This window comes from Myotis davidii, unplaced genomic scaffold, assembly GCF_000327345.1.
Source record: "Myotis davidii unplaced genomic scaffold, ASM32734v1 scaffold684, whole genome shotgun sequence".
NCBI lineage: Eukaryota > Metazoa > Chordata > Mammalia > Chiroptera > Vespertilionidae > Myotis > Myotis davidii.
This window is the reverse complement of record NW_006295564.1, coordinates 2,102,107-2,127,830: the sequence shown is the minus strand read 5'-3', so window position 1 is coordinate 2,127,830 and position 25,724 is coordinate 2,102,107. Positions and strand designations below refer to the sequence as shown.

At 48.4% G+C, this 25,724-nt stretch overlaps 1 protein-coding gene across 1 annotated transcript; it reads right to left on the bottom strand.

Annotated features, from left to right (window-relative positions):
• Positions 1 to 13,122: 13,122 nt before the first annotated feature.
• MYL4 (myosin light chain 4) lies at positions 13,123 to 23,582 on the bottom strand. Its single transcript, XM_006770269.2, has 7 exons — positions 23,372 to 23,582; positions 20,942 to 20,969; positions 17,469 to 17,618; positions 15,144 to 15,317; positions 14,623 to 14,700; positions 13,807 to 13,850; positions 13,123 to 13,295 (listed from the first exon to the last, which is right to left on the bottom strand). The coding sequence occupies exons 1-6, from the start codon at positions 23,486 to 23,488 to the stop codon at positions 13,822 to 13,824; spliced, it is 576 nt and encodes a 191-aa protein (XP_006770332.1). The 5' UTR covers positions 23,489 to 23,582; the 3' UTR covers positions 13,123 to 13,295; positions 13,807 to 13,821.
• Between the last annotated feature and the right edge of the window lie 2,142 nt (positions 23,583 to 25,724).

Genomic DNA, 25,724 nt, shown 5'->3' with positions numbered 1-25,724 from the left:
ATGCGGGAAGAGACTGGACAAAAATCGTGCACCTATGGATGAGGACAGTGGGTGGGGAGTGAGGGCGGAGGGTGGGGTGGGAACTGGGAGGAGGTGAGTGATGGGGGGGGAAAAAGAGGAACAAATGTAATAATCTGAACAATAAAGATTTAATAAAAAATAAAAAATTAAAAACAAAGAATGATTTTTTAAAAAACTGGCCTTGACTCAATTTTCTGCCTCATTGCCCACCCTAGCCCAAGAAGATACCTTTCCTAAATATTCTCAAACATTCTCTGCCTTTCTATCTGACTAATCTAACTTCCTATTTTCCACCTGGAAAATTCCACTTATCTTTCAAAATCTCTCACATGTCTTCTCTTTCATGTGATCTCATCTGCTGTCCGCCCCTCCTCCAGCCCCACACTCTGTAGAGGGGGACACTATCTCCTCAGACCTCCCAAACATTAGGATACACATAGTGGTGACACACATCAGTAGTAGTGTCACTAGCAATTTGCAAGGGGACAGGGGAGGAGCCAGCCCACAAAGCACACCTGGGCTTCCTAACCTGGGCTCTGAGGCTCCAGCTCCATATACCTCCCCTCGCTGGAAGAGACCATCAGCCAGAAGCCATTTCAACAGCATTGTCATAGCCCCTGGAGCAAAATCCAAGTCACACGACCTGATTACATCTCTGCCTAGGTATTTACTTATTTACTTATTATTACATATAAAAAAAATTTTCTTTTCAGTCCACCAGGCACCTAGGTGCTTCCTCCACCTAGCTCTGCTGGCACCAACCACTTGGGGTGGGCACTGGTCCAGCAAACATGCTACCCAAGCCCCCAGCCTAGTCTAAGCCCTGGCCCAGGCTCTAGCAAGTTTGCAGCTCTGTTCCCAACCTCAGGGACCATGCAGGTGAGTCCCTGCCCAATTCCCAGCCCAGGGAAGGAAAGGGGCTAGTCCATATCCATATCCATATGCATTTAGTATCATAATTGATGGCTCCATTTACATCTACCATCCATTATTTGTTCCATCTTTTTGGTTTCGCTGTTACTCCTTTTCTGCCTTCTTCTGGGATAATGCTCTCTTTTTATGCTTTTACTGGCTTTTTAGCTATACCTCTGCTCTGTGGTGTGTGTGTGTCTAAGGATTACAATATGCACTATGAACTTAACATACATAGTCTACCTAGAATTAGTTTTACACCATCTCATGTAAAATGTAAGAACCTTATCTACATTATAAAAAACCAGTGGCCGTAACGCTGTAAAGACCAAACAACCAGTCACCAGGAGGTGCATGGAGCACCTCTTGGGCCCCCCCGGCAACCCACAGGCTCTGATGGCAGCAAGGCTGACGGCCAACAGGCAGGCGGGGCGGTGGGCACCTGGGCATGGGAGGCGTGTGGTGAGGAGAGTGCGGGTGGGAGGGGCTGTGAGCCTGGTGAGGAGCACGCGGGTGGGCGGAGCCATACAATTTCTCGCACAGGGCTTCTAGTAACAGTATAATCCTATTGACAAAACCCTATCCTCTGTACTATTAATGTCATATATCTTACTTCTAAATACATAGTAACTCACAATATATTATTTTTGCTTTAAAGAGTTGCCTCTTACATAAATTAAATAAGGAGACAAAAAATAACCTTTAAATTTACCCATATATTTATCATTTTTGTGCTCTTCATTTCATCCTCTAGTTCTGGGTTTCCGTCTATTATTTCCCTTCAATCTGAAGGAGTTACGTTAGAAAATTTTGTAATGAAGATCCACTATTCAACTTTCTTTGTTTCATCCTCATTTTTAAAATTAATTAGAATGACAATTACTTTTAAAATTACATTTATTGGGGTGCACAATTCTATGGTATATCATCTGTATATTGCATATGTGCCCACCACCCAAAGTCAAATCCTTTTCCATTGCCATATATTTGACCTCCTTTACCCTTTTCTACCCCTACCCCCTTCCCTCTGGTAACCACCATACTGTTGTCTGTGTCTATGAGTTTCTGTTTGTTTTTCTTGTTTGTTCATTGGTTGCTTTCCATTTTATAACCCACATATGAGTGAAATAATATGGTTCTTAACTCTTCCCGTCTGACTTATTTTGCTTAGCATGATATCCCCAAAATCCTTCAATTCTATGCAAATATCTCGTTTCTCTTCATATTTTCACCCACTAATTTTAGCACTCATCAATGGTTCTTGACTGCAATCAATTACTGTGATGTTTGATTAGTAATGATTTTCTGTTTCCCCTTTTCCTTCTACAGCTATTGATTGGCATTCCAAAATAAGGAAGAACTGCCTCTTCTCTCTCATTTTTAAAATTCAGCTATTAATTTATATCAGTATAAATACATGGATATTTACTTCATTCTCTGAGTTATAATCCTTTACTATCATTATTTATTTGGTTACTCAAGTTGTCCCAGGTTTGTCTCTGCTTTTAAGTTTTCTCTTTATCTTTGGTTTCTCAGCAGCTTGACTTGTGAGGTGAATAGGTACTGTTTACTTTGTATTTGTCCTGCTTAGAGTTGATGAGACTCTTGGATATGTAAGTAGTTTATTTTTCACCAAATATAGGAACTTTTTTGGTAATCTTCACCCAGGGATATTTCCTTCCATTGATTTTTAGAGAGAGTAGAAGGGAGGGGGTAGGTGGATTGAGAAGTCTCATGCACTCTCACTAGGGTCGGGGGATCAAATCTGCACCCCAGGTACATGCCTTTGACCAGGTATCAAGGGCCAATGCTCTAACCATTTGGCACACCAACCAGGGCCAAATATAGGAACTTTTAGCCATTTATTTCTTCAAACATTTTTCCTTCCCATTAGCTTTCTCCTTACCCTCTGAAACTATAAGTATTTTTAGATGTCATCTAAATATCTAAGTTTACAATTATATAAATGTTTATACATTATCACACAGGCCACTGAGGCTTAGTTATTTTTAAAAAAATCATTTATTGGTTTTGCATATTAAGTAGTCCATTAATCTCTCTCTCTATTTCCCAATCCTTTCTTTTGCAGTCTCTAATGTGCTGTTAAGTGTATCTGGGGAATATTTTGGATATTGTGCTTTTAAATTCTAGAATTTCCCTTTATTCTTTTTTATAGTTCCCATTTCTCTGCTGAGATTCCTCCTATCTTCAATCACCATGTTTACATTTTCCTTCAAGTCTTTAAACATGTTCACAGCAGCTATTATAAAATTCCAGTCTGCTCACTCTGACTCATCTCAGAGTCTGTTTCTCCCTTTTTAAATTATGAGCCCCTACTTCCTGCTTCTTCACATGTGTAGTGATATTAGATTGTATACTAAACATTGTAGATTATTCATTTCAGAATGTATGTTGTCTTCCCTTGAAGAGTATATGAGTTCTGGTCTGGTCAGTCTTGGTTTTACTCTTTTCAGGACTGCTCTTTTTCTATTTTATCCATATTCTTAGGGTGTCATTTTTTATTGTAGAACAGGGTCCTTCCGCCAATCACAGCTTCCTCAGTAGCTCTGAACTCTAATCTATGGCCTTCAGCTCAGTGAGACCATCATGCACTTCTTTTTTAAAAAAATATTTTTGTTGATTTCAAAGAGGAAGGGAGAGGGAGAGAGGGAGATAGAAACATCAACGATGTGAGAGAATCATCGATTGGCCACTCCTGCATGCCCGCCAATCACAGCTTCCTCAGTAGCTCTGAACTGTAATCTATGGCCTTCGGCTCAGTGAGACCATCATGCACTTTTTTAAAAAATATTTTTATTGATCTCAGAGAGGAAGAGAGAGGGAGAGAGAGATAGAAACATCAATGATGTGAGAGAATCATCGATCCCCTGCCTCCTGCACACCCCACACTGGGGATGGAGCCCACAACCCGGCATGTGCTTTGACCAAAAATCAAACTGTGACCTCCTGGTTCATAGGGTGACACTCAATTGTTGAGCCATGCTGGCCGAGCCATCATGCACTTCTTAGGCTCCACCTTTTCTCCCTATATTCCAGAAAGTCACCCTGACATAAAGCTGGGCAAGTGTAGGGCTCACCTCATATGTTTCCCTCCCCTCAAGGATTATGCATCTGCTTTGCCTAAGCTCTGGTCAAAAGCAGTTCCTCAGATATTTTGTCCAAATTCACTGTTGTTAACTATGGGAGAGCAAGTTCCATATCAGTCACTTTGTCATAGTCAGAAGCAGAAGCCCTGTGATTATTTTATTTATCTTCACCTCCTCCACCATTCCTGGACAGTGAGATCCTTGAGTGCATGGACTACAGTTTATTATCTTTATAGCCCCTGATAGGCCCTCAGTAAATAAAAGAATCATTTCCTATTTTTGACCTCCTTAGCAGCCTTTGATAGATAATTTTAATAAAATGTTAATCAAGCAAAAATGTTGGGGGACCTGAGTGTCCATTCTGCTATTTGCCCAAGTGCCATACTCCCCAGGTAATAGGACCATGGAGGAGTATCCAATGCATCACAGGTAAAAAAAAAAAAAAAAAAATCTTTCCCAAGATCTATTTAAGAGTCAAAGGTCACATTATCTGGCTCCTTGTCCAACCTTGGCCAGACTGACACCAAAATAGGAACCCTTTCCTTGTACTCTCATTAACAGCCCGTCTCCTTGGAGAAGCCACTCCTACTCAGTTCCTCGTTGGCACCACTATAAGTTGGAGGAACCAGGTTTGTGGGCATTTCTTGGACCTCTTGCCCTCAAGGTCATGCTTCATTCACCTTTGTACTGACGGTCAGAAGGTCTCTGTATTCAGGTCCTTGCCCCACCTCTTAAAGTTAGATGGTCTTCGAAAAGTCTCCGAATCCTCTCTAGATTCCTTTTCCTTATCTGTTCCCTGCCCTTCTCCCCATCCGAGACCCCGCTCTATGCCTCCCTAACACACTGGGTTATGAGGTTCTGTGACACCGTGAATATGAAAGGTGTTTGGAATCTGAAAAGCACAGAGGGATATATTATTTTTGTTATTATTTATGGAGAGATTGTAGCCCTGTCAGTGCAAACCCGTTCCACTGGTTAAGAAAACTAAGTATGGAGCAGCGTATTGGCCCAGAATCTTCTCCTCCTACACATTTGGCAAAAGCTCTTCTGTCCATGGAGAGAGGATGACCCAGCTGTTTCTTTGGCTTGAAAGAAAATGGGCTTTTCCGAGTTCACACTGACTAAAAGTGTCATAACTTGGAGTTTCTGGGCTTTGGGGAGCTATCTTAGCAACTATGCCTAGATTTTTAGCAAGGTAGTGGTGGCAGGATGAGTTCAGCCTTGGCATTTAACATTCATTCACAAGCACGTAGTGGGCACCTCCTGTTTGCCGGGTGCTTCTCAGCACAGTGAGGGTGTAATTGTGAAGAAGGACAGACCCGGCCCCCCAAGAACCAGAGCCCAGACGGGCCTGAGGCAATCCAGTTCTGTCTTGGATGCATCCTCACGTGAGCCGGACCTTCCTCCGCTGAGAAGAAAGTGTGAGGACCCAAGGGTCTTCCATCCCAGCTCAGCACACAGGGCCAAGCCTGGGTTCAAGCTCCATGCCCACAGAGGATATCACGTGACTACTCTCACCCCTGTCAGACCAAACCAGACCCTTTCCCTCCCAAACCCCAAGCCAGGAAGATGCCTCATTCTGATACCAGAGCTGCTGCTTGGTTTCTGGCCCCGAATTCCTGTTGTTTCTAAATCCCCGGGGACCCTTCTTGAGGCCCTGCTCCGGTGGATCCAAACTTGCAGCTGGGCTCAGGCCCTCTTTACTCTCCTTCTTAAGAGACTGAGGAACGTAAGGGTTGTCTGCACAATAGTTAGGTGGCCAGGGTTTGAATCCTACCTCCACCACTTGCTAGTTCCATGATCCTGGGCAAGATACTTAACTGCACTAAGTTTTGTTTTCCCCATCTGTAAAATGGGGATTGGATGGAAAAAAATGAATGTAAGTCATTTAGCACAGGGTCTAAGTGTTCAATACATGTGAGCTGTTTCTCCCCTTTAGGATCAACTCATCTATTCTGGATTTCAGTTTATACCCAAATTCTGCCTGCCAGTCGTAATTCCCACTGCTTCACTGTTGCTGCCTATCACTAGGTCCCCTGGGCAATGTTGGTCAAACTGGGGCAGAAAGATATTACAGGCAATGGGCAGGGTCCTGGCTAGGCAAACCGATCACCCTCTGACAGCCGTGGGGTCAGGTTCCCTGACCCTGCAGCAACCCATGCTGATCCTTGGCATGATTAGTGCTGCTGGGACAAGTCTCACCTGTCCCAAGTTCATGGATTCCTTTTCTTGCCAAGACCTAAAAGCATCAGGTCCCTGATCCCATCAGAACCCAAGGACAAGGCACCTGGGGCCCCTTTTCTCAGGAAAAGCTGTCTCCCACCCTTTCACCCACAGGGCTGCTCTATTTTCAAGTCTTGACCACTTCCTGTCTTGACTATGACAAGAAGTTACCAGCCAAGCCCAGCTGACTCCTGAGATAGGACAGCCACGCCGGAAAAACCTGGGCATTAGACCAAGGCCTGGGCCAAATAAAGGGCCCCTAGGATTCAGCTTTTCCCTGAAAGAATGACAAAGAGGGGAATGACTGTGAACCGAGCCCCAGATCAGCCGTATGCCTCACTTCCCCATGGCTCTGGATGTTTCCAACCCAGGAAGACCTGAAGTCCTTGACCCTGACCTGGAGGCCAAGGACTGAGGGAGGAGGAGCGGGAGACCCACACTCCTTCACTCCGCCTGGGAGCCCCGGCAGGAGAGCACGTCCACCTTGCTGGCCCTCCTCCTCCCTATCTCCTCTCCACTCCTCTTGCTCCATTCTCTTCCCTCGGGCCTCAGGCACCTGTGCCTACACCTGGGTAGTTACTCACAACTGCCACTCATCTGCCTTCCTGACCCACCCTGTCTTTGGTTCTTCCCCAGGAACCCTCACACCCATCCCCTACATAGAGGATTTTGTATGTGGTAAAACCTCCCGACTGGGGTCATCCTAGTTCATGAATGCCCTATTTTTCTAGAGTTTTCCTTTGCCCGGGTCACAAAATGAAGGTGTTTCCTACTGCTTCCTAATTTGGCTGGGCAATCTACTGAGTAAGATTTCATCTAAGTTGGCAGAGTGGTGATAACTTTGCAACTAGCATTTATGAGGGTTTATTACATACCGGGCACTGTGCTAAATGTTTCATACATGTTACCTTGTAAAATCTTCACTACTTCCTTAAAGTAGGTATTGTTTTTATCCTTGTTTTATAGATGAGGACACTGAGGTCCACACAGGGAGAGTCACTTGCCCAAGGTCACTGTAAATTGTAGTCCTCAGTTTCAAACCCTGGCATTCTCCATACCCAGGAGCCTTCAATGCCTACCCCCAAATAGGTGACTCATAATGGGCACTTGGGACACTGTAGCAGGTGACCATGGATTCTCTTTGAGGTAGGGGGACACAACTGATTCTGATCAAGGGTACCTCGTACCTCGGTTGCAGGCTCCATCCCTGGTCCTGGTCGGGGCATGTGCAGAAGGCAACCAATCAATGTGTCTCTCTCACATTGATGTTTCTCTCTGTGTGTCTCTCCTTTCCCTTCCACTCTCTCTAAAAAGTCAATGGGAAAATATCCTCAGGTGAGGGTTAACAACAACAAAAAGAAATAAATTAAAAAATAATAACTGTAGCATGTTAAAAGATGGGAGATATACATGATGGAATTGCTGAAAGTACATGAAATTAGCTACATAGGTATGACATAATCCCAGCCCTTTTTATCTGTGGTAATTTTTTTAATTGTGTCTTTTATCAAGCTAGAAAACAAAGTAAAAAATATGGCAGTGATTATGTAGCAAGACCCAACAAATCCAAATGCTCAGAAAAAAAGCAATGTTGAAACATGTCCACCTAAGCTGCAAATCAAATCAAGCAAGTGACTCACTGCCTCCCCTCTCTACCCTCAAAAACTCTTCCTGCTCCATCTCTCCCCGCAATGACCCACGAGATGCATCTCAACCAGTTGCCCAGATGCCACAAAGAAGAAACCAGAGAGATGGGTCACCAGGGAGGCGGGCCCTCATTCCACCTTCCCAGCTGGAGCCCAGAGCAGAATCCTCCATTTCCTTTGCGGTCGATTATTAAACTCCTGCTCCTGGGAAGGGTCTGACTCACATCCCACCGCCGGTTCCTTCTCTTCCAAAGCACCTTGGCACTTCTGCTCCGATGTTGTTACACGCAGGTTTGATTTTCTTTGTAACCTGGCAGGTTTGTGCCAAAGGAGCCACAGCACCTTGCCCTCTGCTTTCTGTGCATGCCTGTGAGCAGGCCAGAGGACACACGACAGCCTGTGAGCAGGCCAGAGGACACACGACAGCCTGTGAGCAGGCCAGAGGACACACGACAGCCGGATAAAGACAAGGTTTGAGGAGAGGGAAGAAAAAGCAACCAGACTCCTTAGAGCTGGAAGGGACTTCCGGCGCTTCCTTGACTCCTTTACTTCAAAAGGAAACGGAAGCCTGGAATGAGAAAGTGACTTGATAGGTGTCAACCTGCACAGCATGGGGCTGAGGGGTCAGCCAAGGCAAGGGCTCTGTAGCTGGGGCTTCAGAACACAGGCCTAGGCAGCGAGAGGACTTGGGTCTGATTCCTGAAGCTTCCAACACACTCGCTGAGGGCCCCTGTGAGGGCTAGTTAGCCTTTATCAGCCTCAGTTTCCTAGTTTGTAGGATGCGGGTAATTGCACCTGCTCCAGCGAGGAGTCGCTGGGAAGAGCATTGGGACAGTGCCCAGGAAGCACACGGCAGAGCGTTAGCACAGGGTAAGCACGCATAAAGGCGGTAAGGTCAACAACGATGAGCACTATTTCTCTATTTGTCCCCAGTTATTTCTATTATTTGAGGGTTTCCCAAAAGAATAACAGTTGCTTCATTTTCCTTCTTCTGCTAGAGCCGTTCCTCTGCCTCGAATACCCTTCCCCCCGCCAGAGCTAATATGTATTGAGTCCTTAGTAATATGTTACAGACACTGTTTTAAGTGCTTTACAGGTATTAACTCATTTGTAATAACCCAACGGGGTCAGGACTAGTATTTTCCGGATGTTATAGATCAGGAAAGTGAGGTTTGGTGAGGTTGAGAAACTTGCCCAAGGTTCACACAGTTCGTGTAGACCCATCCTGACCTGAGAAGACAATCTTAACTCTGCTGTCTACTGCCTCTATGTGTCAAATCACTCTCTACAGTTCCAGTGCCAGCTGCTCCTCCTCCAAAGAGCCTTCTCTGATCTCCCAACTGGAAATAATCTTGCTTCTCCCTTTAAAATCCCCCCACTTCTTTGTTAGTAACGGAGAGCCTTTGCCTTCTGCTCAATATTTTTGTATTTGTGCACAGTGCATGGCTTAGCTTACCTATCAGTCTTGATATTCCTTGAGGGCAAGGATCAGGTCCTGTTTGATTTTATAAACTCCAAAGGCCTGGCAGAATGCCAGCTGCCATTATAAGAAATTAGACCCTGACCAAATATCACAAAGACTCAATTCTAAATCAAACCCAAATCTCTCAGTGCCAGCAAAAAAAAAAAAAAAAAAAAAAAAAATACATTAAGTAAATGATTGTGAAACTAACCACCATTTAAAAGAGCTCTTTCCACATTCTCACTGGTGACCAAGATTTTGAATGCTTGATCTTTGACCTCTGGCTTCTCCTTAACATGCAGAGCACACAGAGAGGCGAGCTGAGAGCTGAAGTGTGGGTGGAAATGGAATGGGAGCAAGGGTAGGGCCAAGGCAACCTTCCTTTGGACTCTGCTTTGAACCCTGGGAGATGGAAGTTGAGGGAGCCCTGAGACCAGCGCTGCGAGATGGGCTGTTTCAAGTCCTCAGAAGCTGAGACCAAAGTTCACACGCCACAAACAAAACCGAGGCCAGGACATCATCCACTCTCTGTTCCTACACTGGCCATGGCCCTTGGTTACAAAATGAAATGCCTGTCCGGAGTAACACTATAAGAATTTATGTAAATGCAAAAACGACTAAGATTTTCTGGAAAGTGCACACACTCTCTTCGGTATGACCAAAAGTTTGTGAGATGGGAAGCATCTCCATTTGGCGCTGGACTCCGTTACAAGAAAAAATAAACTGATAGGACAGTGGGCATGACCTTCAAGAAGATTTACATCCACAAGGAGCCCACATATCTGAGGGAGGAAGCCCAGTGGAGGCCATCGGAACCTGATAAAGGAACAGAGGAGAAGAAGTGACCACAGGGATGTGGTTGAGCCGGTGGGCCTCAGGCTCCAGCTGTGGGGAGGGAGGAGGAATGCACCCAGGCAGATCCAACCGAGTCTGAGGCAAGATCCAGAGGAACGTGGTAGGAATCCTCATTCAGCTAAAAGTGAGGCCTCGAAAGAAGTACTAAAAGGTGGAACTTCCTCTCTAAACCTAAGTGTGACCCAAGGAATGGCTGGGCGAGAGGTGGAAGTGAAGAGAGGGCTGGGAGAAGGAGACAAACTATCTAAGAGCACATGGCTGCCCGGAAGGAAGGCTGGCCACAGCAGATGCAACGTCAAAACACTCAGGGGAAAGATAAACAGGACCCCACAAAGGCTCTGAAACAGCGGTTCTTACCCTTTGTTGAGTCTCTGACCCCTTTGAAAACAATATGAAAATTCTCTCCTTGGAAAAAGAGCATGAATGTCCCCACAAGGGTCTTCCTGGTAAAGACTCTCTGGTCCTGTCACCAGAGGAATGGCTGGTACTCACAGCAGAACGGGAGACAACTGAAAAAGGAAACAGGTGGGGAAGGGGCTGAAAGATGGAGCCGAGGAAAGACAGTTCTGCAGGGTTCTTATCCACCACGCATGGAAGGAGGGGTAGCCAACAGCAAATTACTAATCAAAGTTGTGGCACGGGACTGTGAGAGCAGGCCCAGAAGGGGTAAGTCCGAACGAGGTGGAATTTTTGCTTCATGTTAAAGTGAACAAAAAGAGGCTGTTCATAGCACCAAGAACAGGACGGACTGGCAGTGTGACATCAGCAGCACATCCCAGCCTCTATTTTGACCTTAGTTCTGTCTTTTCTGTCAATGAGATTAATTTCCAAACTGTAACATGTGACACTACATCGCTAAGAAGAAACGGAGCTCATGGAATCACACACCTGGGCGTCTTATTGAAAGCATGCTGCTGCAAGTGTGCCATCTAGTGGTAGGAGACAGATGTTGCATCATTAACCATCTTCACAAACACACGTTCTGCCTTAAAAGCCTTTTAACCTAGAGGAGGTCAAACACATGATGGCACTATGCTAAATGCTGCTCCGCTCTCAGGTGATTACACTTTACTAGAAGTCTCCAGGCTCTCCTCTAGCCTTGATATCTTCAGTTCAAATTTGGTGATTGCATTAAGGAGACTAAATTATGGCCATTGCTAAGTAGCAGAGACCTCTGGCAGTGGGAAAATTCCGAAGGGTAGGAGGAATACTTTGGGCAGAAAGAGGAGTGCACATCAGGAGGTAGGAATAACATGGATCAAGCAAGAAGGGAGGAGAAAGAAGAGGAAGAAGAAGAGGAGGAGGAAGAGGAGGAGAGGGGGCAGAGCAGGGAGCTAACAGAGGGGAAAGAGGTCGGCTGGCTGCTCCAAGTGCTGTTCCTAGGAGACTGGGGCAAATAAAGGAAGGCCTTAGACACTGACAGGAAGGTTTGAGAATGACCAGTAGACCTCAGGGAAGTTTTGTAAATCCTAATTAGGGAAGATATTTTATGAAATTGGCATTTTCTGAATATTAATATTATGCTGTTGGTTTACAAAGTGAACTCTGTACACAGAGGGCAAGGAGAAAGAGGCAGACCCTCCAGATCGGTAAGTAGCAGGTTTGATAAGAACGGGAACTTAGGTATGAGGCTTGTTTGGGGCAGCAGAAAGATAAGTAGACCTCGGCACTAGAATCCTCCAAGTTTAGGTAGAGACTTTACTGGGGTGCAGTCACATACACAGTCCAGATGGTCTCAACAACACATCAAGGCCGTGTCCTTGAAACAGCTCCTAGTACTGGAACAGTGGGCAGAGGTTACCCGCCAAGGAGAAGGGAGGGGGTGAGGAGCCTCCAATGCCCTGGTCCACCTCTAGGGTCAGCTGGCACTCACATTCTCTTGATGACCTCCTCCAGCTTGCCTCTCCATGCTCCCTTGCCCTCCCAGCCTGAGGTCTGTGCTCTCTCTGACCCGACCCTTTCCAGGGCCCTAAGCTGGAGCCCTGGGTATGGAGTCCAGGGTTTGAGCAGGGAGTCAGGGAGATGGCCAAAACATGCAAGGCCCAAAGCTTTGTACCTAAAGGGCCACATCAAGAAACAAGGACCATAAACAAAATGTGGTAACACATACAATGACATACTTATTCAGCCTTAAAAAAAAGAAAATTCTGAATATGCTAAAACATAGATGAACCTTGAGGACGTTAAGTGAAGTGAAATAAGCCAGTCACACAAAGACAAATACTGTCCAACCCCATTTAGATGAGGTATCTAGAGCAGTCAAATTCATAGGGACAGGAAGTAGAATGGTGGTTGCCAGAGACTTTGGGGAGAGGGGGTAGTTGTTGTTTAAGGAGTATAAAGGTTAAGATTTGCAAGATGAAAAGTTCTGGAGGTTGGTTGTACAACAGTGTGAATATACCTAGCACCACAGAATTGTACACTTAAAAATGGTTAAGATGGAAAATTTTATATTATGTGTATTTAACCACAATTTTTTTAAGCAGCAAGGACCATATACCTGAGGAGTCCCTGGTGTCCCCAGAGCTCCTGGTGCCCCTCTCCTCCCTTGCCAGCTGGAGGTGGATAAGCTGGACAGTGAGCCTTGGAAGGAACAGAACTCCTCCCATTACCACTCCTCAAACCACATACCATCCAGAGCTCTCTGCTCGTGGTCTGACCCTCATGTTTCTAGATCCATGGGGAGCCCTTGTCTCCTGGCTCCCAGATACTACTCATTTCTCTGAGGAATACACATGAGGCCTCAGGTGACCTCTCTCTCTCTCTCTCTCTCTCTCTCTCTCTCTCTCTCTCTTTTTAAGCCAGTGGTTCTCAGCCTCAGCTGCCACACACACACACACACACACACACCCCTAAATTAATTAGTGTTTAAGAAACAACTCAGAGACTGGTGGGGATCAGGGAACACGGCCCAGCCTTGCTGGAGCTGTTTATTTGCAGGGAGGGCTGTGGGCCCATGAGGCACTCGCACTGTGGTGCAGTGATGACTCCAGGACTCCCGCTCCAGCTCTGTCACTCAGGGCCTCTCACTAACTCACCCTGGGAGGGCTAGGTCCAAGGGCCAGGCACCTGGAAGAAAGTGCTAGATGGAAAGGGCATCTCTCCCTCCATACCCAGTCCCTACCCGCCCCTCCCCCCCATAACAGACCCCACCTCCCTATCAGGATGGCACCAAGCCCAGGGGAGCACAGAGAAGAGAGTGAAGAACAGGGTCAAGAGCACAGGCCAGGGACCCTCCTTCCACCTGGGACCTGGCTTTCTCATCCACCGGAACCTGTACAAGCGGCCCCAGGTCTGAGGGAGAAAATGGTCTGGCCTTGAGAGACCCTGATGAGAGTCAAGGTAGGGTGCAAAGGCCAGGGAGGACAGGAAGCTGGGCAGGGAGGGAATGAGGAGAGGAGACAGGAGCAAAGGGGTTGGAGAGGAGATGATGGAAGGGGCTGGGCTGCACTCCAGTCGTCAGCCCCTGCGGTTTCCTCTCCCGGGTCAGGGCTGGGCCAGAAGAGTCTGGGGCATGTGATGTTGTTCCAAAGCCCCTCTGTGGCCCCAGAAAGGACCAGGTTGGAGAGGTTGTACTCACCCTGGAGGGGCTGCTTCACCCCGACATGATGTGCTTGACAAAGGCTGGGAAAGAAGACAACAATCAGCCATTGGCCCTGGCTGGTTGGCTCAGTGGATAGAGTGTCAGCCTGGGGACTGAAGGGTCCAGGGTTTGATCCCAGTCAAGGGCACATGTCTAGGTTGTGAGCTCGATCCCCGTGGGAGGGGCGTGCAGGAGGCAGCCAATAGATTCTCTCTCATCATTGATGTTTCTATCTCCCTCTCCCTTCCTCTCTGAAATCAATAAAAATATATTTTTTTTAAAAATCAGCCCTTAAACTTGGCCCTTCCCAGCTCTTTATTGCCCTCTTGGCCCCTTAAAACTCTTCCCTCCTCCCTCTATTGCCTGACTTCAAACCTTCCCACTACCCCTTCTCCAGATTGTGGTTCTTTCTCTTATTTGGGGATTGGTGGGAGGAGCTGGAAGAGGGAAACAGACCTCAGCTGTGCTCTGTCCACTCTGTGCTGATACTCGACATAAATGAAATATATTACCTTTACTAGTCCCTACAACCTTGAGAAAGGTACCTGCATCACCCCATTTCTCAGATGAGAAAACTGAGGCTCAGAGAAGGTAAGTGACTTAATCAAGGTGATATAGCTTGTATATCACAGATCTATCTCCAAATTCCATGCTTCTTCCATTATACCAGGATGGAAAGGAACAACACCAAAGCCAATCTGGTGGCCATGTCCACTAGTTCCTGGATCTGTTCTACTCTGCAGTCCGCCCGGCCCACACTGTGCTTGCTCTTCCTTGCCTGGGTACGCGGGGAAGCGAGGCATGACCTGATACCTTCGTAATTGATGCAGCCATTGGCATCCTCCTGCCCAGCTAACAGCTGCTCCACTTCCGCCTCAGTCATCTTCTCTCCTGGGGTGGGAGGCAGGAGGCTCTTAGTTGCAGATGGCAAAGGAGGGACAGGAAAAACCCAAACACCCCCTCAAGTCTGAAGGACTTCCTGACCTGGGAAGTGGTCAGACCATACCTCCCCCAAAGGCACTGGAGAGTGGAGCCAAGGGTCTTACAGCCCTTCCTAACCCCCAGGCCTCTCCCTGTGCCTTGCAGCTCTCACTGGGTGAACAGACCAGGGCCCTAGTGACCAAGGCAAAGGTAAAGACAGGAACCCTGGGTCCCACCTCTCAGGCCTCAGCCGTCACCCCTGCTCTGCCAACCTGCTCCCCTCTTCTTCCAAACCCAGCTGGGGCAGGGAGCCAGGGCTGGACCAGGATGTGACCCTCAGGACGCAGGGACTCCCCAAACCTGCCCCCGGGCACCTCCCACCCCTCCACTCTGCTTCTGCCCGGCTGGCATACCCAGGGTGGCAAGGACATGGCGAAGCTCGGCGCCCATGACTGTGCCGTTGCTCTCCTTGTCGAACACGCGCAGCCCCTCCACAAAGTCCTCGTAGGTGCCCTGCTCCTTGTTGCGGGAGATGTGCTGCAGGATGGGCAGGAACGTCTCAAAGTCCAGCATCTTGGCATTCATCTCTGCAGGTGGCAGGGGAAGGAAAGAGAAGTGATGTGAGCAGAATCGCAAGGGGAGCAGAGGGGCCTCCCCCGAGCTCTGCCGAGTAGGACTGTCCCTGGCAGCACCCAGGGCTTGGCTGCAGCCACTTCTGGGTGGGACACCCAGCCAGTGATCCTGGAGGGCCCAGAGCCCACAAGAGCAAGGCAGGAGGCTGGCTCTGCAGCATTCTTCTCAGTGAAAGGGCAGAAGCGAAAAGGAACCACCAGACCTCTGAGCTCCAGGTGGCCAGCCAGGTGGGGAGCTGAGGGTGGCAGCAGCAGAATCTGAGGGGCCCAACTGAGACTTCGGACATGTGACAGACATACAATCACAGAGGCAAACTGCTAGGATTGCAAAAAAAAAAATTTTATTTTTTATAACTCAGCATTTGGGGTTCATTACTGGACCACATTGACTAGAACTATCTGAAGCAATAATTTTTATAAATTTATAATTTTCTTATGACTAGTATACTTCTCCCCCATTGTAGTGTGTTAAAAAGCTTCAATTTAATACAGTGGTTCTCAACCTTGGCTGCACATTAGAATCACCTGGGAATCTTTTAAAAATCTTGATTTCTGGGCCTCATCCTATGGAAATTCTGTTTCTTTGTTACTAATGTTGTGGCCCCACCCCATAACAAAGAAACAGAATTTCCGGAGGATGAGGCCCAGAAATCAGGATTTTTAAAAGATTCCCAGGTAATTCTAATGTGCAGCCAAGGCTGAGAACCACTGATTTAATAGATGTAAACCATTTTTTAAAAATATTTTTTATTGATTTTAAAGAGGGAGAGGAAGAGAGAGAAAAAACATCAATAATGAGAGAGACTCATCAATCAGCTGCCTCCTGGACCCACTCCCCACAATGGGGATGGAGCCAGCAACCCCAGGCATCTGCCCTGATGGGGAATCCCCTGACCTCCTGGTCCACAGGTGGGTGTTTAACCACTGACCCACACTGGCTGGACTCTTTCTTTTATAACAACCTAGAAACCACTCCAAATGGAAGTGCCCAGATATCTTTTGACCCCTGAGAAGCCCTGCTGACCTGAACAAGCTTCTGGTCCTTGAAAGATCAGACGGAGGCCTAAAACCAGGACTACAGGCTTTATTAGAGGAAAAGCACCTGCCAGGCTGCCTCACAAGACAGCAACACGTGCAGGGGTGGGCACTCCTTTTGAGGGGTGGAATGGGAAGGGGTGGGGGGCTTAGTGTACTCGGCAGACACTGATTGGTGGTTTACTGCATTGTCCATATAGGACAAGGGCTTAGGGTATTTGGCAGGTGCGGATTGGTGGTCCAATGTATAGTCCATATAAGGTACCTGGTTAGTCACTCAGGTATTTCTGGGCTGCAGGTTACGTCTTACCCTGCCCACCAGTTGGGGGAAGGGAGGATCTATCAGTCCTCTGGCCTTTTCCTACCCACATCCTTCACCCTGCACTGGTGTCTTCACCAGCAAAAGGAGGAGGGGAGGGGTCAGAACAAAGGAAGGGGGAGGGGACCAATGCAGGGCCCAGGAAGCCTCCAGAGATGGCGCACCCTGGGTCTGCCTGGCCCCACCTAGTGCCAGCACCTCTGAGGAGCAGGACCTGTGTGAAAGGACTGGGGCAGGAGCAGCTGCTAACTTTACTGCCTCACATGACAGATGACATTCACCAATGAGACACACTCCCTGGCACCACTTTCTAAACTCCCATTGGCCGAGTGCACATGAGTGAAAGAGGCATCACTCTAGAGCTAATCTTGAATCCGCTCTAATTTCTATTAAATGAGTACTTTGCCACCCTCAGTGCTCTGACCATTATCAGACACAAATTATTTGTGATAAAACTCACCAGGGTCACAGGATATCTCAGCGCTGTGACGCCTAGACGAAGGGCTCCCGGGTGGGGAGTGGGGGCGGGTGGTTAGTCATCAGATTCCCACCGAGCCTCCCTCCCCAGTGTCCCTGGCACCCTTGAGTGTCAGAGGAGGATAGGATGTCGCTTTGCCCTCCAGGAGCAAGGCCAGGCCACATTCTGCAAGGGTCAGCTAAGTGGGGAGGGAGGCTGGTCGAGAAGGGATACAGGGAGAAGGGAGGGAGGGGCCCACAGGGGGCAGATCTGGGCGAAAGGCCCAGCGGCGGACCTTCGGGCTTGGGCTTGCCCAGCACGCGCAGCACCTCCGCGTTGGTGGGGTTCTGGCCCAGCGCCCGCAGCACGTCCCCACACTGCGCGTAGGCGATCTTCATCTCCCCGGTCGGGGTCCGGTCGAACAGCGAAAAGGCCTCTTTGAACTCTGCGGAGAGACGACCCCGCTCAGCCCCCTGGGCCAGGGGAAGGCAGGGGCTGGGCTCCACCCGGGCTGAAGGGCTGCCCAATGTGGCTTATACAATGTTTCAATATTTCCCTCCCGGCTCCTCCCTGGAGCCCACACCCACTGTTTTCTGACAACTAAAGGGGCAGCCTAGGGCCTCCGTGACCTGTTCCAACGCTGGGTCTGGGATCTCTGCTATCAGTCGGTTGTCACATAATGAATGTCTCCCCTGCTTCCAGCCCTCCCAGCCACCCATCCTCCCCAGGTCTGTTTTCCTGGCACCACCGGGAGCAACAGCGCCACCCACCGGGCACGCCCAGTTACTGGGAGTGTCAGAGGAGATGGCAGCATGTGGAGGCACGCTGCGAAGTGATCATACCTGTTCGAAAGTCAGCTAATTAGTATCAGTACTTCCTGTTGCGGGCTCAAAGAGGGCTCCCAGGCCAGACAAGATGACATGGTGGAAACAGGCCTTCTGACTCTGCCACTGACCAGCAGATGGCCTCAGGCAAACCACTAACCTCTGCGTGTCCTCCTTTTTTCAGCTCTAAGTGGGGATACCGCGTTCACCTGAGTGGGTTGCTGAGGACGATGGGGATTTCCCGGTTCTCAAGCCAGCTTAGATCTACAAGGACTACACTCCCTGAAGGCATCAGGGCAGGTGTCCACGGGGCCAGGCTGAATTAAGACACCCCTGGGCCCTTGCAAAGAACCTTAATTCCTCACTAATTTGGATTCAAGCAGTTCATTACTGGGGATAATTTGGACTGGGAATGGCATTGAAGTTACCTTATACCATCCACAAAGAAATCGTTTACTAAGCAGATTAACAATATAAGCCAAAGAAGAATGTGTAAACTTCTCAGGAGAAAAGCTGTGTTTAATCCTCTCCAAGTACGTTAGAAACAATTATTTACTTAGAGGCTGCATATGGGTTACTTACAAATCATTCCACATATCAAAGCTGGCTCCCCGAAACGTTTACTTGTACCTCTTTGTTAGGCTTTGGATGAATTTAAAAGATAGAAAACCACATGTCTGTCACATTATTGAATAATTGAGTTCAAATTCCATTTTCATTGCTTACTAGCTGTGTGACTTTGGGAAAGTAAATATTTAACCTCTATAAAATCTCTTCTATAAATGGCACCTGTGTCACAAGGTCTTTTAATTACATCCAAATTAAATACAATAATTTATGTAAAAACCCTTAACACAACAAATGGCACATATCAAATCCTCCAACAATGGTATCAGTATTATTTTACTGAGTTTAATCCTAATTTTACCATTTAACTATGTGACCAAGTCACTTAACCTCAATAAACCTAAGTTTCCACCTCTGTAATGAGGAAATAACACCAATCTCACATCTGTGTTGGAGGGTTTAATTTGTTTTTTAACTTTTGAAGCAATTAGCTTACCTTTCAGCACAAATTCAGTGCTCAATAAATACATATTTGTTAGTTGACTCTGAACTCTGACTTTTTGATCTCCTCCTGGTTCACTCAAACGAGTCAGGTCGAATCTAATCAAAGAAGGAATCTCCTCATAAAAGAAGACTATAATGATACCTCATAGGAAGATGGGACATAAGGAGGAAAGGAATAAGAACAACCTATGGCCGAAACCGGTTTGGCTCAGTGGATAGAGCGTCGGCCTGCGGACTGAAGGATCAATAAAATATATTTAAAAAAAAAAAAGAGTCTCACTGTTTTTAAAAAAAAAAAAAAAAAGAACAACCTATGACTTGAGTACTTACTGTGGGCCAGGCCCTGAGCTGATAATTTTTCATGGATTATCTCATTAATCTTTACAAAAACCTTATGCTGTCGGTATTATTGCCCTCGTTTTGGACCAATGCAGATGTGACTTCTGACCAGCTATCAAGGAAACCAAGGAAATGGTGAGAAGGAAGGAGAAGGAAGAGACTACAGCAACTGCTAATGCTCCACCCACCAGGCACTCCCAGCTACTGAGAGCGTCAAGTTTGATGGCAGTGTGTGGAGGCACTCTGCAACGCGATAATACCTGTTCAAAAGGAATTACACACACAGGAAAATCAAACACTGAAGTTTAGCATTGATACCAGAGAAAAACAAAACCAGGGTGACCTTGAGGTGTCTGAGAGGTGATGCTAATGGGCTGGGAAGAAACCTTTTCTCAATCGTCTGTAGCTTGCTAGAGCAATGCGCAATGATGGTAACCCCTTTCTAGAAGGACATGAAAATCTGGAGAGGGACCAGAGAAGGAAGTCAAAACACCAGGAGATGGGCGAAGGGGCAACCATCAAGTTGGAGGGTGGGTGGAGATCTGGAAGCTTGTCTTGAAGCTACATTAAGTAACACTTTACATAAGATTGAGAAAAATAAATTGTCTTCACCAAAGATGGAGAAGCATTGCTAACGGAGATCACAGGTAGACTAGGGCAACCCCGATCACTGTTGGCCCTGCCACCATTAGTGGGTGAGCATCTTGGCAGATTTCAGGAGGAAGGAAGAGGAAGCTGGTAACGCAACAGAGGGCTTTCCAATAACAGGAAGAACAGGAATGAGGGCTTTTAAATCCGTTAGAGAGTAGATTTGGGGGGTAGAGGAGGAAAAAGGCATTTTTGCTATGCATTTATTATGTTCCACGTGGTCTGGCAGAGCAGTTAAGAACTACTAGTAGATCTGGAATCAGATTGCCTGAATTTGGATCTTGACTCCACTACCAATTGCCTGTGTGAGACTGGGCAAGCCACCCAACTTCTCTAAGCCTCAGCTTTGTCACCTGTAAAATGGGATGGTAATAGTCCCCATTTCTCAGTGTTGTTGTGAGAAGTAAATGAGTTAATGCAGGCTCTAGTAATAACATGTCGTAGGCAAAAGTGAGCAAATGGCAAATCAACACCAAATATGTTTGCTATTATGATAATGACTAGAGGCCTGGTGCACAAAATTTGTGCATGGGGGGGAGAAGGCGGGGGGAGGGTTTGTCCCTCAGCCCAGCCTGCACCCTCTCCAATCTGGGACCCCTTGAGGGATGTCTGACTGCCCGTTTAGGCTCGATCCCAGTGTGGGCCCAAACTCCTGCAGGCCATCTTGTGGTGGCCATCTTGTGTCCACATGGGGCAGCCATCTTGTGTTGGAGTGGCGGTCAATTTGCATATTACTCTTTTATTAGAGAGGGGGATGATTACTATTATGGTGATAACAACAACTGCTCCTCCTCCTCTTCCTCTCCCTCCTCCTCCTCTAGGAAGTGCAACAGAGAGGGTATGTGTGGGTGGAGGTGGGGGGTGGACGGGAGCTGTTAGTACTCACCTTCTATCTGGTCAGCAGTGAAGTCTATCTGTAGGAAGAGAAACAGAAGCATGAGAGCGCCAAAGGTTTCCAAAGGGAAGCAGAAGTGGCTTCCACCGCAGTCAGGTCACCTCCAACAGCCCCTGATGAGGAGGGAGGAGGCTGCGGGCTAAAGGTAACACACCAGCCCCCTGATGAATGGGACATGACTGACAGGCTGTGAAATAATGCAGCCTCCAAGTCTCTCTCAGCACCACTTGTTAAGTGATGATTCCCAGTGAAATGCCCTGGATAACTCTAGAACCTACACCCACTCCCTACTGTAATTTCTTTGTGTCAAATGTGAATTCCTTGTCCTATCGGCCATAAACTGACCTCACTTTCATCCCTTCAGACTCTCCCTGCTCCACAATCCTCCCACAGCCACACCTCCTCTCCCTTTGGGCACCTCCACTCCTCACCCTTGGCCTCCCTTTCCTTTTTTCTTTTTCTTTCTTTCTTTTTTTTTTCTTCTTTTTTTTGTTAATCCTCACCAGAGGATATTTTTCCCATTGATTTTTAGAGAAAGTGGAAGGTAGGGCGGGGAAGAGTGCCCAGACATCAGGACCAGGCCTGCCAGTGGTGTCCCACAGGAGTGGCGCATTAGGAGAACAAATCAGAAATAAAGGTGTCCTGCTGGGGAAATAGTCAGCTTTTCTTTTTCTTTTTTAATATATTTTTATTGATTTCAGAGAGGAAGGGAGAGGGCAAGAGAGAGATAGAAATATCAATGATGATAGAGAATCATTGATCGGCTACCTCCTGCACGCCCCCTACTGGGGATCGAGCCCACAATCCAGGCACGTGCCCTTGACTGGAATCAAGCCCAGGACCCTTCAGTCCACAGGTCAGATAGTCAGCTTTTCTTGCCAGGCTCTGCCCATAGAGTGATGTATGACCTAGAGCACCTGCGGGTGTTCTTCAGATCCTACACGATGCCTCAGTTTCCCCAGAGTGGTGCCATAACCGAGTTCAGGGATGGGGCAACTGCCTTCCTCTCTTGGCCAAGCCAGTTCTGCTTAACTCCTGCCCCTCGGCGGCATCACCACAGATCAACCCAGGGTCCTTGGCCCAACTGCAGGGTCTCTGGGGCTGTGGGGGCCGGGAGGAACCTTAAGAGGGCCAGGGAGGGTCATCCAATGAGAACTGGGGTTTTCATCTCCTGCCTACTTGTCACAGAACCTGCTCTGGGCTTTTAATTTGCTCTGGTTCCTCACCACCCAGCCCTGACTTGAGGCTGATATTCCCAGGGGCCCACCACGCCCAACCTGTTATTAATAGCTCTTCATACCAGTGGCCAGTTGCCCTCTTACATTCCGGTGCCAAGGCTTAAAACTGCTTCGCTCTCCAGAGGCCTCTGACCTCCTCCTTCCTAGGCCGTGCCCCTCCCAGTTCCATTCCTTCAGCAGCTGCGCCGGAGAGCGGAGAGCGGGGCAGCCTGAAAGGACTGAGTCAGCGGCAGGGCTTACACCAGCCCCAGAAAGAGGAACCTGCGATGTCAGGGCAGAGAGGGAATGGGGCTGGGGTGGGAGAGGAAGCAGGGTCAGCAGCCTCACCAAGTGAGAGCGAGGGTCTTGGCTGGGGTGGGCCAGTGCTCTGCCGATGCCAGATAGGGGCCCAGGCTGAGGCCACAGAAGGAGCTGCCTGCCTGGTGGGGAGGAGGCGAGGGAACCAGGTTTCTCTCACCTCATCTTTGAGAGTGAAGCCTTCCCCAGGCACAGGGGGCACACTCCCTCACTACGGACGTCACTGACTCCACATTCCGCTGGCAGTTACATTATGTGTCCTATTTCCATGTAGAAAGCATACTACCTCTGGGGAAAGGGTCAGTCACTTTCACTTCACTATGGTGGCCTCCAGAGTGCCTTAAAAAGGTTGAATGGCCGTAATCAGTTTGGTTCAGTGGATAGAGCGTGGGCCTGCGGACTGAAAGGTCCCGGGGTTCGATTCCGGTCAAGGGCATATACCTTGGTTGCGGGCAACATCCCCAGTAGGAGGTGTGCAGGAAGCAGCTGATCGATGTTTCTCTCTCTCTCTCATCGATGTTTCTAACTCTCTATCCCGCTCCTTTCCTCTCTGTAAAAAAATCAGTAAAATCTATTTTTTTAAAAAAAAAGGTTGAATGGTTGCACTTCCCTGCCATTCCCAACTCTGCTGGGCAAGTTAGGGTGACAGAACAGCGCTTTGTCAGTCGGAGCAGAAACCCGTTCTTCTTGAGGAGCAAGACCTGCAACCCAAAACACCCTCCCCAGCCCCAGCACCTGCCCCACTGCCCCCCAGGACTGTGATCTGGGGCATGGACCCCATAGCCTCACCCGAGTCCAGACTCCTTGAAGTAGGTCTCTAAGCTTCAGGCCAATAGGGTCCTGAATGCCATCCCCACCCCTATCCCAGGGGCTGAGGCTCACTCACCTTTACACTCTTGGGATCAAAGGCAGGTTCCTTGGGGGGCTCGGGAGCTGGGGCAGGGGCTGGGGCTGGGGCTGCCTTGGCCGCTTCTTTCTTGGGCTCAGGCTTCTTGGGAGGCATGTTGCCTTGCCGAGATCTTTAGTGGAGGTGGCACCTAGGAAGGAACCAAGAGCTGTGGCACCTGGGAAACGAGATGGGAGACTGGGCCGCCTCCCTCCCCTTTTATCCTGGGCAGGAGCCCCCACAGAGGGCCTGGGTGAGAGCAAGAGCAGCTGCTACTGACTATAAAAGGAAGAAACACCAGCAGGGGACAGCTGACAACTGTGTATTGTCACCAGGTTTGGTGCTCCCAGCCCCCTCCCCCCACCCCTCACACCCCTCACAGCCTCTACCTCTGGGACAGGCTGACCCCTTCCTGCCAATTGGTGGAAACCCAGAGGGGCCAGGAAAACAGGCCCTCTCAAAAATGCCAGCGTCCAGCCAGAGAGATGAGCTGACTTGAGCAGTTGATAACCCTCACACAAAGCCCAGGGGAGGGTCAGGCTTTTTTTAGCCCCTCCTGAGCGGAGGCAGCCCACTGCACATTCCTCTGAAGCCAAGATCCTTTAAGCTGAGAGCCACTCTGGGACCTCGGCTCTGTCCTGAGGCTCAACTCTCAGGCCTGCAGCCCGGAAGCAGCAGCTGTCCCACCCCCCACCCCCAATCCACAGGGTGAATGCTCCATCTTCCAGAGCAGGCACCTTAGGAACGCCACAGACCTCGGGTCCCCACCGACCTTATTCATTCACACAACAGGTGTCGAGCATTTAACATATGCCCGGGGGACCAGGAGGAGAGGTAGAGAGGTGTGGCTGAAAGGTGATGGGATTGGGGGTCAGAAAACTCAGGTCTCAATTTGTACTGTATCTCTAACTCATTCTGTGCCACCTGGATGTGTGTGTGTGTGTGTGTGTGTGTGTGTGTGTGTGTTGCTTATTGTGTACCAGACACTATTAAGTGCTGTTTATAAATTCTCATTAAGTCTTCATCACAACCCTATAAGGTAAATATTATTATTACTGCCATATTTCACATGGGGAGATTGAGACGAAAAGTAGCAACAACTAACAAGGTCACTCAGCTAATGAGCTATGAGATGCATGAGAACCCAGGAGTGTCTGATTCTAACGTTTATGCTTGAATGCTTGTACTACCATCCCATTTATAGGGGACACATATGTCTGTGTGTTCATTAGAAAATTCAGGATGAATACACACTAACTAAAGTGTTAACAGGAGACACGCCTGGAGACCTACAGGGTGAGGACAGGACGATGACAGCAATTGGCAGTTTTTTACCCTTTCACTTCCTGTATTCATGGAAATTTTTATAACGAGCATGTGCTGTTTTTGTGAGAAGTGTTGAAAGTCAATAAACTTTCAGAAAAACAACACACGCAAAAGCTTAGGCACTGCACAGAACTGCTTTGAGCTGGATCCTGAGGCCATAGTTCACAGGATAAAGGGAAATCATGCTGAGAAAGGCAGAAAAGTCATTTGGCCTTTCAGGCCAAGTTTCTCGCCTATAAAACCAGATTGCTAGACTACGGAACACCTGGCCCCTGTTAGCTCCTAAGCTTGCAATCTGCCCCTTCCCAGGCTCCCTAAGCACAGGCTCCAGGTCCCAGATCTTCCGGAACCCAAAGGGCACTTAGAGATCGTCCCGTCCCACTTGGTTTTATAGATGAGGAATCTAAGCCCAGGGACCTCAAGACATACAGGCAGAGGTGAGCATCTAATGCTGCCCTGTGTGTGGCGCTCTGACACCACCCTGCCCCTCCTGTGACCTGTACCTGCTCTCACTGCTGGCGGGTGATGAGCCTTCAAAGGGAACTGAGGGTGGGGATGGACCAGGACTTGCCCAAGGGGATACTAGAGCAAGGCCAGGGTGCAAACCGTAGGCTAGCCCTAATCCTGGTCTGGTGTGGAGGCTCCTTTGCTCTTTTCCCCTCACCTTTTCTCTTCTTCGGCCTCCCCTGCTCTCTTCCTTCTGAGTCCTTGTCACCTGCTCCCGGGTGCCTCTGCCTGCACCCTTCCTGTTTCCCTGTCTGGCCCCTCCGTGACTACCATATTCCCCAGGAGGGTTGGGAACTCAGGTGGTTGATGAGGAAGGGAGGAAGAGGAAGCCGGGCCTCTGCCCACTCTCTCCCCCTTCCCGGACCAGGTGCCCTGCAGGGTTCACACAGATCCACAAGCTGGCGTTTCTGTAGAGAGCTGCAGGCCAGAAGCTGGACAACCCAGACCGAGTCCTGACTTTGCCAGCCACTTCCCCTCTCTGGGCCTCAGCTTGCTTGTCTCTTAAATGAGAGATGATGGG

Bases quoted from the DNA above. Each gene is read 5' to 3' on its own strand.
- MYL4 (XM_006770269.2), bottom strand. From the start codon at position 23,488: ATGCCTCCCAAGAAGCCTGAGCCCAAGAAAGAAGCGGCCAAGGCAGCC. The intron at 15,318-17,468 runs GTCCGCCGCTGG...TGCCACCTGCAG, and splicing joins GGGCAAGCCCAAGCCCGAAG to AGATGAATGCCAAGATGCTG. The intron at 14,701-15,143 runs GTATGCCAGCCG...CTCCCACCCCAG, and splicing joins CCATGTCCTTGCCACCCTGG to GAGAGAAGATGACTGAGGCG.